Source organism: Pseudorca crassidens, chromosome 6 (assembly GCF_039906515.1).
Source record: "Pseudorca crassidens isolate mPseCra1 chromosome 6, mPseCra1.hap1, whole genome shotgun sequence".
Classification (NCBI taxonomy): domain Eukaryota; kingdom Metazoa; phylum Chordata; class Mammalia; order Artiodactyla; family Delphinidae; genus Pseudorca; species Pseudorca crassidens.
In genome coordinates this window covers 35457105-35472209 of record NC_090301.1, presented here as the reverse complement: position 1 = coordinate 35472209, position 15105 = coordinate 35457105, and the positions used below count along the sequence as shown (strand labels likewise).

Genomic DNA, 15105 nt, shown 5'->3' with positions numbered 1-15105 from the left:
GGGCCTGCGCGTCTGGAGCCTGTGCTCCACAATGGGAGAGGCCACAACAGTGAGAGGCCCACGTACCGCAAAAAAAAAAAAAAAAAAAAAAAAGAAAAGAAAAGCCTCATTACTAAGGTTCTTTCCAAATGTTCACATAGCTGCTGTTCAAAAGGATAGAAAATAAGCCATGTTGACCTTGTTTCCCTTGTTTTGATATTTCATCGAAGTGACAAGTTTGAAATTACTGAATAAATAGAATTCAGATGTAATTATGTACCAAGAAAAATACTGTTAATGTTTGTGAGGAGAAAATAATTACAATCTTCGCATGTATTTTTAAAATTTATTTTGAAAGAATAATATATACCAGGGCAAAAAAAAAAATCAGATAATAACTGCAAATTCCAGTCTTCCCATCTACTTGTCTAACCTCAGAGGCAGTCACTATCACTGGTTTCTCATGTATCCTTGCAGAGATAATTCTATGCATATACAAATAAATGTTTATTTACAGCATACCTTTTACACAAATGGCATCGTACTGTACTCATAGTTTCAAACCTTTTTCTCATTTAATTACCTTGGGAAAATACCTTGCCAGTACATACATATACCTGTCTCATTCTTTGACTGCATGCTATTCCATTTTTATATTACACTCTGCTGTCTACCTGTTCATTAGTCTTACTTTGTATCTCTTGTCTGTGTAGCAAGCAGCACATTGAGTTGTTTTGCTGGCAGAGGAAAAAAATTCCTTTGTGGCCCTGAACTGTAACCAGAGAATAACTATATAATGTATCCCTAAGTATCTGAGATGAGCTGCACCTAAGGGTAAGAATGGAGAGTTACTAATCTGGGCACCACAACTATAATTTCAAGTTTCTATCACCCAGCTGTGTCAGCCTCGACAGTCATTTAAGCAATCTGGATTGACTAGATGATTTCTAAGATCCCTTTCAGCAACAAAATTCTGAGATTTGGAATTCCTGACAAGTTGCAGCTAACATGCTGTGTACTATTTTATATATGAAAAACATCTCATTTGGTCTCAGCCAGGTAGGCAAAAAGATTAAAATATTTTGCATTTAAAATAAAAGACCCTAGGGGACTTCCCTGGCAGTCCAGTGGTTAAGACTGCAATTCCAATGCAGGGGGCAGGCATGGGTTCAGGCCCTGGTCAAGGAACCAGGATTCCACATGCCGCGCAGCGTGGCCAAAAAAATAAAAGACCCTAACATTAAAAATTATGACCAGGAATTTTAACTCCCCCCCAAAAATAAATAAAACCTCCCAAAGGATTCATCAGTATTGCAGATATTATAATGTTGCAACAGGAACTACCTCAAATCTCTCAGCAAAGGAATATTAAATGGAAGCTAGCACCAGCCATCAACCATGTTCCTGCCCTTCAGCTATCTCCTTTATTTCTGTAGCAATCCTATAAAGTTCAAGTTTTATTTTAAAGATGAGGAAAGTAAGCTTCTTAGGAGATTGACTTGCCTAAAGTCCAGTTTACTTTCCAAATAAACTGAATTAAAATGAATATTCGTTAGGCAAATTGTAATCTCAGCTTCCTAGTTTTCCACATGACCCTGGACATACATATTTTGCACTGATTCTCTTACTGGTTAAAAAAAAAGGGGTTTATTAAAGAGCTGACTCTAAATACTATTCCAACTAAAAGGGGTTTTGCTGTTTTTTTTTTCTTCCCAAAGAAAATCATTAAAGAAGTTCTTTGCTTAACCTAAGAAATAATAAAAATCAAAATCTAATAATTAGATATAAAACAATTTTTTGACAGACTTCTTTTGTTGACCTGAGTAACTTCATTCTCTCTTCCCAAAGATGCCTGTTAAGTTGAGAACAATTTTTTTATATACTTTTCCTTTCTTATTTGTTGTAATTTGCCTTTCATACCTGAAATTAATCCAACTCCAAACACGGTATGAGTGGATAAATTATTTTTAAAAGACAGTTTTCTCCATAATTAAACTGCACTAAATCGATGTACTCAGATTGCTTTAGATGGGCACATTTGTATTCAGTAAATATATATGGGCTTTCTTCAATGACACTGCAATAAAATTACTAGGTGCAAAACAAAGAATGGCATAGATCCACATACAATCGCTGATTGTCTTCAATAATGATGTTATTGGTATCTCTCATGTATTCATTCTTAAAAGAAATTTTTTTTAAAAAAGGGGGATAGGCAGAAAACATCTACTGGGGAAAACTTGAATTAGGTTAAAGTTTAGCCATAGGTATAAATTAAAACTGATTTGAATATTTTCTGACATTCAAAAACTGAAAAGGGCAGGCCTAACTTACTGGGTACCAAGAAAACCAGGATCAGATTAAACACTTGCTTTGGACAAATCACAAAACTAATAGTCCAAATCACTATCATCTAATCCAGTTGTTCTCAATCCTAATTATGCATCAAAACAATCTATGAGTTCTTTTAAATAGATACCTATGCCAAACCCTAAAAACACTGAATCAGAGTCTACAAAGATGGGGCCTAGGCATCTGTATGTTATAAAAAGCTCAAAAGATTAATGTAGTACATATTGTTCGTTGCCCATGTTTTTTCCTTATCTGGATTCTGATTCTAAAAATTATCCATTCTACCTCATGTGTCTCAGGGGCAGCGGATTCTACTTCCAGCTCCAGTAGCTCCAACTGACCTAAGAGTTATTCCATATCCTTTACCAGTGACTGGCTCAGGGATGGACAGGTCTAAGCCACTTTAGATCAATGAGACCCAAGCATCTGGCGGCAAATTCTGGGAAAGCTTTGCATGTTAAGAGGGCCCCTGGAATCCCCTGATTCCTCCACTTCATGTAAATGAACATGCACCCAGCCCCAACTGCTACTGGCAGCCATCCCACGAGGGAAGCCAGCACTAGTATGATGCCAATGCTGCAGCTGAAAACGGGAGAAAAAAACCCCCAAAGTTTCCTGGTGACCCTTCTGAATCACTGGAATAGAAATACTGAAGCCCTTTCTATCAGTAGACTTCATGTATAATGATTCAATACATTTTCTTATTGTTTAGGTCATTTTAAGTTGGATTTTTAGTTATTTGCACCTGAAAGCTAAAGAGCTGTCCCACTGCAGCACTTTTTCAACCATAACAATCTGTATTAAGTAGAAACCACACAAACATGCCTTCATACTTCTTTAATCTGTAAATCTGAGATTGATTTATCTTTCCTATTTTAACAAAGGATAAATCTTTAAAAAAATAATTTACATCTTGTTATACTTCTCCAGTATTTGAGTTGAACTGTATTTAAAAGTTTATGCTCACTGCATTCACTTCAATATTTATTCAAAGTTTTTGCTATAGGCTTTGTCTTGAATGTGCAAGACCATTCGCCGTGCATAGAAGTCCCTGTATTCCTCTGGTAATTCAGCCAGGGTTTTTAAGGCTCTGTCCAAAATTTGTGCAGCTCTTGATGCTGCTGTAGGATCTTTGTTTCCATAGGTATCCGTTTTATCATAGCATTCAGATGGAAGATGCTTCCAAAAGACATTCACTCCCACTCCAAACTCTTCAGATATTACATTATGGAACCATAAAGCTGGAGAAGTTTTAAAAAAAAAAAGTTAAAAATAAAAGCTACAGTTAAAAAAAAAAAACCAAAATGTCAGTGAAATATCACGAATTGCATTATAGCCAATGCAAGAAATAATTCTTGTAACTAGATCCCTTCGTTAGCACACTCCCAGCTTTTAACAGAATCATTTTAACTTTTATGAATTGCCAACCAATTTAAAGTGTCAATAGCACAACCCTACGTTTAAAACCTTTGGAAGTAGCAAATTTTCCTTTTAACTTGAAAGACATAATAAAGTTATATTTGTTTTGTAGTTCTGTAATTTGGGGCTGTGTTTTGTGTTACTTGTTTACACTTCCTGAGTCACACAACCACATCAAAAGTGTTCATTTTTTATACACAGAACATTTCAATTATTTGAGGAGTATCTGTGACCTTTTCTGACTCAGTACAGTACTTTTGTTCTCAAAGACTTCCTGTACAAGCTGCATTTGGTTTTCTAACTTGCTTGAATCTGCATTCACTGTAGCCTCCTCAGTTTTACATTTCTAATGCAATTATAATCGTCTTATATTTCTTTCAGCTCCTTTATAATAAGTATATAAAACTAAAGCAAATATTTTGGTTGTGGAGAGGATGAGTAAACTTTTATCATATAGCTAATTAATATTTTACTTCCACTAGAAAGCTTACTTCTTTGTTTTCAATTGAGTCTAAATATTTTCAAAACACAGGTGCTACAGAAATACTAAAGCAACACTACAATATAATAAAGATGAAATACTAGTCACATCCAAAAAAAGTTTAATCCTGTGGAAAGAAGAAAGGAAGATTTATAAGAAGCTAAATTTTAGAAACAAACTCATTCTGAGTGCTCTAGGAGAAACAAAAGCTTAAAATATTTTGATTTACAAAACTAGGTTCCAAACATGGTTTTAATCTTAACTACTCTTTCTTTCAGAACCTTTTTTTCCATATTCAATGTAACAGGAAAAAAAGGTAACTATTCTGTTAAATTTACATCCGAAGATGGGACTTTTGCTCTTACTTCAAAATATATGCAAATGTTCAGTATTTCTGTTTTGTTTTTTTTCTTCTTTTAAAGTTGTATACAGAATAAGGGAGAACTGCATCACCCTTAACCATGCTCTCAAGACACAAAACCCCAAAATTTAAGTAATGGCAATGGATTTAAAAAATATGTGCTGGTTGTAGCAATCCCACTACTGGGCATATACCCTGAGAAAACCATAATTCAGAAAGAGTCATGTACCACAATGTTCACTGCAGCACTATTTACAATAGCCAGGACATGGAAGCAACCTAAGTGTCCATTGACAGATGAACGGATAAAGAAGATGTGGCACATATATACAATGGAATATTACTCAGCCATAAAAAGAAAAGAAATTTGAGTTATTTGTAGTGAGGTGGATGGACCTAGAGTCTGTCATACAGAGTGAAGTTAAGTCAGAAAGAAAAAAACAAATTATGCTAACACATATATATGGAATCTAAAAAAAAAAAAGTTCTGATGAACAGGACAGGAATAAAGACACAGATGTAGAGAATGGACCTGAGGACACGGGGAGGGGGAAGGGTAAGCTGGGACGAAGTGAGAGTGGCATGGACATATATACACTACCAAGTGTAAAATAGATAGCTAGTGGGAAGCAGCCACATAGCACAGGGAGATCAGCTCGGTGCTTTGTGTCCACCTAGAGGGGTGGGATAGGGAGGGTGGGAGGGAGACGCAAGGGGGAGGAGAAATGGGGATATATGTATATGTATAGCTGATTCACTTTGTTATACAGTAGGAACTAACGCACCATTGTAAAGCAATTATACTCCAATAAAGATGTTAAAAAAAAAATGTGCTGGTTGTTTTCAATGAAGATTAAGAAGTCAAGTATCAAATTTTTTTTTTTTTTTTTTTTTTTTTGCGGTATGCGGGCCTCTCACTGTTGTGGCCTCTCCTGTCGCGGAGCACAGGCTCCAGACGAGCAGGCTCAGCGGCCATGGCTCACGGGCCCAGCCACTCCCGGACCAGGGCACAAACCCGTGTCCCCTGCATCGGCAGGCGGACTCTCAACCACTGCGCCACCAGGGAAGCCCCAAGGTATCAAATTTTTATACACAATTATGTGAAGGACATTTTATCAGGACAATACAAAGATTAACAAAACATGGTTTCTTGTCCTCAAAGAATTTATAATCTAGTCCCAAATGAGAATATCATATTATTATTAATACTTTTTAACTTAATTTTATTATCACTGAAAAGTTATTAAACATATTAAACTTATTAACTTAGATATGGAAAATAAAACTATATAAATAGAATTTGTTAATGCATCCCTTTAATCTTAATTATGATTTTATAATCTTTATAATCTTCAGGTATTCAGTTTTGCATAATAATTACAGATGTTAATTATATCACTGGTTACTAACAGTAACTAATGCCTATTTACTGTTCAAAAACATTAAGTGACACTAATTCAGACTGTAGAAAAATGATGCACACAAAAGATATCATAGGTATTAAGACTAACATTTTTATATTTAATAAAATCTCTAATCTCTCTTGGCTTTGAAATATATTTACTATTTTTTGGTAAATACTTAAGTGACAGTTCTAAAACATGTTAATATTTTAGAAACAATGATTTTAAAAGTACAATGAGGTATAATCTTCTAGATATAAAGTATCTTGTTTGAGATCCTTTAATAAAAGAATAAAGAAATTAGAGTATAATAATATTATATATATATAATATTATATTTATAGGTTGCCTTTGAAAACAAGATTGTTAATATTGTAAGAATTTGTCTAAGCATACTTTAAACACACACACATCTGTGTATAAAAATCATCTTGTATATGACAGGATACATCTAACAAATTTTTTTACTAAAATAATCATATAATGGATGGAAGACAGAGTACAAATATTATAAACATCAAATTACTGAAGTCTAGAAATCTTACCAGGAATGAATAATACATCTCCAGCTTTAAGGGAACATTCATACCGTCTAGCCTTGGAAAACAGTGGATATTTAGCTAAGTCTGGGTTATCTACATTCAGTACTTCTGATTTAGTACCTGAAAAGTTCCAAAAAAGGATAATATAGATTGAGCAGTTAGCATTTTTCTAAAAAGTAACCACAAATATAAATTTGAAAAAATTTTTTTTTCCTGTACAACTACTTCTGTGTACTCACAATGTGAGAATGATTTCTATTCTCCTGAAACCTAAGACAATTTTCAATAACACATCCTTTATTTATAACCATTGACTTCCATGTAATATAATTAAGATAATCTGAAAATCTCATTCTTCATATTGCCTATCATTACATACACAATGGAGAATACAATACATCATAATTAGGAAGAAGCCCTATAAAGTTTTTCTATGAGAATGAAGAGATTAAAAAAAAAAACTAACTGAATAAATAAAACTTCAGAAATTTAAACTTAAAAAAAAAAAACAGTACCTGATAAATATAAATATTGGGCATCTCGAGGACTGAATAGTACAACACGCTTTTTTCCTGTCACTTGTATTAATAAGTTATCCATTACCTGAAGACAAATAAGAACTTATGAATAAGCAGTATCTAAAATTCAAATACACAGAACCAATGGTATTCCAAACAGTTAACCGTAAATCCTATCCTTTAATAAAGCTTGACTCACATTACCTAAAACTTATAGTAGTATTCTAATCTAACAAGGAAAACAGTTGTGTTACACAACTGTGTCGTTATTTCTCCAACACTGTCTTAAAATGGGAAGGATTGGCAAGCTATTAGGAAATCTGAAGTCAGAAAACTATTTGCCTTTGCCCCACCATTCTGACAGCAAGTATAGTTACACCTATTTGAGGCTCCCCTTGGTAAGTATCTATTTTACTTATCTGTCAAGGAATGCTATAAGGCCAAAATTAGACAACAGGTTGAAAGCACTTAGGAAAACCAGGTGTTGGGAAAATAAACAGTACTGCTGCAACTACTGCTAAACTCTTTTACTACATGGCCAACCATAATTTGGTTATAGGTATGTATCTTGATTTCCAAATTATTTCTATAGGACTATAACTTGGCAAATTTTCTTGATGAACCTATTAATAATGGAGCAATCCTGACTTTTCCTGTGTTTGTAAGGGTACACTACATTAGTACAAATTTTGAAAAATGTTAAAAGGCAGAGCTACATAATTCTCAGCTAAGGAATTAAAATATATACTAAGCAAGATATATTCATGATTATTGAGTACATATCACTTCTACCTAAGCATTTCTCCTTTTACCACTAACCCTTGACTTATGTAAACTTTAACTATACAACTAGCATTCCTTTGACTTATTTTTATGGTTAAGAAAAACTTTATAATATTTAAGATAAAATGGATACTACATAAAATAGTCATTGAATACAGTTAAAAAGTTTGAGTTACATCATTTTCTCACCTTATCATTCATGTAAATAAAACCTTAAAAAATATGCTAAGACTTTATATCTATCTCATTTAATTATAGAGTTACTATGTTAAAATCCTCCCGAGGGCCTCAGCTAAACTGTAAAACACACTTCTAAAACTTTATTAAATTTAACTCAGAACTTTTCAAAATATTCTTTTATCTTTAGAAACCTATTAGGTATTGCTTTAAGCTTTCTAAATTTCTCCACCCAACACCAAACCAAACACAATACTAGATTTTTAATATTTTTAGATACTTATATGCATATGTTTAAGCAAATAAAATTGTAACACCATAGAATAAATGATCAAGATCAATACTCTACACATCTTGCTGCTCAATAAATACAGCAGACACTTGACATTCTCAAGGGATATACAGCCTAAGACCTTCAGGTGTCCCCAAATTCTTATAATTGGAAATGGCTCTCCACAAACTTCTGCCTTTCTCCTCAACAATGGTTCCATCTAGTCATGTATCACTTCAACATCCTCATACTACAACCTTAACATTTTTCCCACTTTCGCAGCTTTCCCCCTCATCTGGTGTCCACTTTTCACATGTTAAAAAAAACATTTCAAAAAACGTAGTATATATATTATGAGGAACCAAGAATAAGACCACAGAGAAATGCAAATATAAGAAACTAACTAGGCTTTGGCATTAACTAAAATAATTCACTCCCATACCACTGCCTTGCAGAGCACCTGTTTTCAAACTTCATGTTTCAGCAAATTACATGTCAAAGATCTTTGGGGTAACCTCCAGAAAGTTGAAACTGTGAATGTTAAGTCCATAAATTCTAAAGAGCTACTGTAGTTTTAGATTTCTCATTTATGTAGCATACATCATAGTGGGTCCAAAGTTGTAACCCTGGTGAGCTAATTCGAAAAACACTGGAAAAGAACTGCTCTTCTTTGAAGAATTTTGGAAACTTAATATCTCCTTCCAATAAAGGAAACTGCTTTCTGATATCTGCAACATCCTGCATTGAGAGAAACATAATGAGAGTTTTAATAATAAACACAATATTGGCATAATGCTTATTTTATCTAAGGCTGCCATCAGAGCCCATGATAATAAGGAGGAATGGGGCAAAACTCTGCTCACTGCTTTAAATACTAGGATGTGACCATAGCCAATGCATGATCTTTCAACTGAAGGAATGACAGACTATGTACCAAGACATTCAACAATATCACTATTGTTAAGCTTAATATGCTTCACTAATAGAAAAGTTCTTCCTACTTTAAGCAAGAATCATACAATTGCCATCTACTCTAATATTGAAGTTTAGGAGTCATCAACCTGAATATAAGTTATCAATTACATAAAACCTGTGGGTACTACTAAGGGAGAAGAATAAAAGAAGGTAAAGAAATAATAGTGCCATAAAGAGAAAAGATAGAATCTGACTTGATCATTTTAGGGACCACTCCTTAACACTGTGTCCATATCAATTTGATTCTGAATACATATATATGAATTATCCAGGATTTTTATAATTATTTTAGATTATATTTTATTAGCTGAATGGCCATCTGTAAAATATACAGTAGAACAGATTTCTTAATTGTGGAGAGATTAGACAACTTGTTACATTCAGAATTCTTACCTTTCTAGGGTCTTCTCCAAGTGATCGTAGGTAGTACTTCTCATCCTTAAACATTCCAAAGAAAAACAACATCAGTATTTACTTTAAAATATTAGAAAGTAAAGATGGAAGGAAATGAATCTGAAAAGCTAACCCTCAAGTCATTTTTGAAAAAGTTCCATTTTCTTACCCTTTGTACTAATGCTCTCTGGTGGCTGTATGAAGAAATGTCTCTATATGCCGCTAGTAATAACGACAGGATCCACAAAACATTAAGTAAAATAAATCCTAAAGGCGACACATACATACCACATCTAAAGCCACAATGCTTAATTTAGACTTTATACTCCAAATTATTTACAATCTTAACAGTGCCTTAAGACTTAAAAGAACTCCCATTTGTATAGCACATATGATCTCAGAGCATTGCTAAGGGCCAACGACAAACTAATATAATATAAATGTAGAATAGAAGATAAATAAAATACTTTATACTTTTAAAAATCTGAAACATTGCATTTTATAAAGCTAAGTTTATCCCTAATCACATAATTCTCAAGCCAAATCCTTAAGAGTCAGCTCATGTACGAATTAGAAATATGTAATTTCATAGTAATAAGTTTAAGTTGATGCTTTAAAAAATTGTCAATTATAACTTCACTGAGTAGCTCTAATAGGGAACTATTTGAATTATGATGCACTGTATTGCCTGCATTTCCTGTAATAATTAGAGAACTGAGATATATCAGGTCAAACACAGGGGCAACCCAACTCAAGAATTCTGCCTCTTTTATACTTACATTGACCATTATAACACAAACTTCAAAATGTATTTTATTTACCCTAACAATATATTATACATCTCTGTTCATAAATTTTACTAAACTCCTAGATTCACTGTTTTTAAAATTTTAACTAGTACCATATCAGATAAGTTCCATAAATTTATTACTGGCTAAATAGATTTCAAAGTATGTTCTTTAAAATTCTAAGAGTCTCTTCCAGTTCTAATGTTTCAGGATTTAAAAGGTAAATTCATGTGGCAGGTACAGAGAAGCACCGCAGACTGCCCTTCAAGAAAGGGTTCATAACTTATTGCAAGGAGTGTGATTAAGTTACAGCTGCCAGCTGTTAACTCTTGCAGGTCCACCTCATCCTTTGAACTAAAGGTCATGCTCTTCGTGGGGTAGCCCCAGCCAATGACTAAGCAAGATGGTAAAAGGCCTAGACATTGCTACCCAAGACAGGACTCCTCTAAGAGGTCGTCTTCGCTCAGGAGTTCCACACTGATCTGGCAGAGAGACTGTCAGCTCTGCATCACCGTCTGATGGCACCCTCTACCCAATCCTCTCCTTTCCTTTCACAGGTATTACTTCCCAAAAAACCTTCTGTAGTCCTAATTCCATCTCAGCGTATGCTTCCTAGAGAACTGAACTAATAGTCCATATTCATCTTACTTACACACTCACCCTAATTTTTAGACTTTAATTTATCTTGTCTTGCCCTTTATCTTGTCTGTTTCTTTTACTTCACTTGACATTTCATGGCTATTTACATCTGTGCCACTCATTACCCTTGGACAGGAAAGGACTGATACCAAAGGGCAACTGAACATGTATGTTAAAGCATGGCTGTAAAGTTAAAAAACATTTTTCAGGTACAGCTAATGGATTCAGTTTTAGTAGATATTCTAGTCATGCTACAGAATACAGATTTCTGGAGTTTGTAGGGATACTGGTGGATCTAGTGTAAACATCACCCGATGACAGAACTGTGAAAACAAAACATTTTTACCACCAAACTGACCAGCAGCCCAGCTGGCTCAGATGCAGACAATAGCTTTCTTCAAAGCTTAAAAAGCAGTTTATTTTTCAAATGTGCTTTTGAGATAACAGAGTAAATTTTTTTAAAAAAATGTATTTATAAAAGCCTCAATGCCTTATCTCAAGACATTTAAATTATTTAAAGCTGGATTTAATGTAAATAAGTAGAATTCTTCTGCATTTAATCCTGAACAAATATTATAGTAAATACACACAATAGAAGTCACATTGATAATAACAATAATAAAATATAGAAATAGTCTAATAGTAAGATATGAAAATAAAGTTCTCCATTAGCATTTGAACTTGGCACATCAGACCAAAGCATTTTCAGAGGAAGTAATATTAATAGCTAACATTTAGTGAGTGGTTCCTATGTGTCAGGCACTGTGCTAAGTATTCTATAGATTTTATTTAGTTAACTGTCACAAAAACCTTATGAAATAGATACCGTTATTATTCCTATTTCATAGATGAGAACACTGAGGCATAGAAAGATAATTTGGACAAGGTTTGAGACCTAATAAATAACACAGCTAGGATATATATATGGAAGGCTATAGTTCTTACACATCTAATATTCTTTTATAAGAAAATAATTTAGTATTTACATATTAATGCTTTCCTAAGAAAATGTGTTAAAAGCAGTTACCTCTGAAATAAAGAATTCCTTATGCTTTTCTTCAGCTGCCCTCTGAACCAACTTGCCAAAAGGTAAAGTTCTGAAATAAACACAAAAGAATCCTTGGACTTAGTAACAATAAATCATCTAGTAATACTCTAGTCACTATATATATATATATATATATATATATATATGCATATATATATGCGTATATATATACACACACACACTGCTTGTGGAGTTTGATATATCTTCTGTTTTACAATATCCATAATTTTTATTATAACCTATTATGTGGAATTCTAAATTTTCAAAATTCATTTAGCATTGAGCTTATTTGACCTAGGTTGGCTGAAATTTTGATTTCAAATAGATCTACAGTACAGATGGATCCTTCTCATATCAATATACTCCTATTCTAAGTTGCTGTTAAGAAAACTGTTTCTGGTTCTATGGTATATACGGTATCTTTGGAAATAAACCAACTTTCAAGCGTTTATTGCTACTAATTTTCAAGTGTCCTCGCAAAACAAGTCTTGTGATGAATGGGGCAAGCTATCAACACCAATGCTACTTCGGAAGAGACAACAAGCAAACAGTCCAATGAAGACAAAGCCCCTCTGCTTCTCACCAACCTGCCTGCCTTCTGGCAGTAGCACACAAAACTGCTCTCATCCTCCTGTACCACCCTCTATCATTTCAGGCTTCTGAGGAATAGCTCAGGAATTCCAGTGAAGTGACCAAATTTTATTCTTCTTAAATATTTCTGCCCAAATGCCTGTCTCCTTCCATCCTGGTGAACAGGGCTGAACACTGCAGAAGCAAAGTTTGTTTCCTTTACCTCATGCTCTTGAGCCTGAAGGGCTGTCTTTTCTCTGCATCACATCCTATCCATTCAACCTTCTAGAATCAAATGTACTGCCCCCTATCTGCAGATGATACCTGTAATCTTTCACTCTTATTACCAAATATCTTTCCACTTGATATCTGTACTGGGGAGGTAAGATTTCCTTGTAAGAAGATGACCTTGCAATGTTTTCCTAGAAACATACTAGGTTAAGATAAATGTGGAATGTCAGCTGTCAGAACAGGTAACATTGTTTATTGTAAAAAATGACCCTTTGGGAATCCCCCGGCGGCCCAGTGGTTAGGACTCCACGCTTCCCCTGCAGGGGACACAGGTTCAATCCCTGATCGGGGAACTAAGATCTGGCATGCTGTGCAGTGCAGCCAAAAATAAATAAATAAATAAAAAGACCCCTTATTTATTGTGTCTAGACTAGAAGGATGGTGAGTGGACTATAGCCACCTGTTAGGAAGCAGAGGACTTGGCTTCTCCCTGTGCAGCATAACTCAGTAACTGAGCATGTTCCTTGGAGGAACTGAGAAGCCAAGGTCATAAGCCATTTCATGCTGCTGGTTTCTGCGCACTAAGTGGCTTAGCTAAGCTAGGGTGTTTCTGCAATCCACCTCTATAGTCAGTCTTGTTCCCTTACAAGTAACCTGTCACTTGGTGAGCCAAAAAATGGTTTCTGGATTGGTGTAAGGACTCCCACTGATTCTATCTGCTGCAATACTGTTTCCTGCCTTGTATTCCTTTGCAAAGGTAAGTGAGTCTGATGCCAGATTATGGACTAGCAGGTGTCAATCAGAATTTGAGGACACACTGCTGATAATTATGTAGAGTGAGCACTCAAGAGAGAAGAAAGGAGTCTGTCATCTACTCAGACCAATCTACTACTACAGTTTTGGCTAATAATATCAACAAATTTATTTGTTCAATGTTTTCCATCTCTGACCTCACTATATACTCTTCATTCCTACCAAAGCATCTTTGAAGAGTTTGGGAACAATGTGGAAGCCTCTCTGGGCCAAAACTACCTCTGAAATTGGTGCAGTTGCTAAGGCTTTTTTACTGGAGAGAACCCAAGACCTTTACAAGAAGAGGCCAGATAGAGTAGCTCAGTCCAGATAAGCAGAACTCGGGTGCCCCCAGCAACCTTCTCCTTTAGGTCGTAGTACCTGTCAGAGCTTCTACAGAAACTAAGTTGAGAGAAGAGGAAATGAGGTATATGAATTGTTAAGTTCCTTGGCCTTAAGGTCTTATCTATCCTATGCATGTTTCAGTAAGAAGGGCATCTGCTATAGAAGTTCCACTTGTCTGGACTGACATACAGACCAGTAAGGGAGGTAGTATCAAGGAGGACTTAGGATTATTAGGACTTGGTGGAGTCAGGCAAATTTGGGTATAAGTCTTAGTTCCAACATTTAGAGCTATACAATCTTAAGTTATTTAACATTTTTAAACTTCCATTTCCTCATCTGTATAATTATTATTTAAAAAATCTACCTCACAGAAGTCTAAATGAGCAATATAATCTAGGATGCACAGTACCTGACATATAGTAAGTGTTCAATAAAGGACAGGTGGTGGGGTTAACAACAATGATAATACAGCAGCATGCAGTAGTTACCAACATTTAGAAAAAGAAGAAAAAAAATCTTCACTGTTCTGCTCCCCATTTTGGAAAGGCTGCTTCACAAAATCAAGATCAGGAATGATGAAAGTATAACAAACAATGAGAGCAGGATGATGATAGGAGTCAGATGATGTGATAGGCAGAAGCAGTGAAGCAAAGCTTATATAAGATTCAGACTTAAAAAAAAATCTATGGCCAGAAGAATAACAACTGTATCCTTTCACTACACAAGGCTCTTCTTTTTTATAGTATACTGACTCTGGAAGAACAGTTAGAGCTACCAAGAGGAGAGAAGTAAAAGCTAAGACTTGGAAACATATTTATCTTCAAATGTTTAAAAAGCAGAAATGCAACCTTAATCTGAACTGATAATAATTATATATGTGCGTAGGTTTTCTTACTTTCTAGTCTCTGTCTTTGGTCTAGATGCCTCCCTTCTTTCCTACTCCCTGATAACTGCCAAAAATGACTAAATCTATTCTCCTTCTTACTCTAAGAAACTAATCTTGCAACTCCTTAGTAGCTGTAGTGAAAGGCTTAGAGG

General features: G+C 34.7%; 1 protein-coding gene across 3 annotated transcripts in view; it reads right to left on the bottom strand.

Moving 5' to 3' along the window:
• Window positions 1–311: 311 nt before the first annotated feature.
• TYW5 (tRNA-yW synthesizing protein 5) overlaps window positions 312–15105 on the bottom strand; it is a 21200-nt gene continuing 6406 nt past the window's right edge. For all 3 annotated transcript variants that reach the window (XM_067741084.1, XM_067741083.1, XM_067741085.1), the window contains 6 exons: window positions 12109–12178; window positions 9655–9699; window positions 8887–9024; window positions 7053–7140; window positions 6541–6657; window positions 312–3572 (listed from right to left, as the gene is read on the bottom strand). In XM_067741084.1, coding sequence (XP_067597185.1) covers window positions 3316–3572; window positions 6541–6657; window positions 7053–7140; window positions 8887–9024; window positions 9655–9699; window positions 12109–12178 — 715 coding nt within the window. In that variant the 3' untranslated portion in view covers window positions 312–3315. The remainder of the gene's footprint in view (window positions 3573–6540; window positions 6658–7052; window positions 7141–8886; window positions 9025–9654; window positions 9700–12108; window positions 12179–15105) is intronic.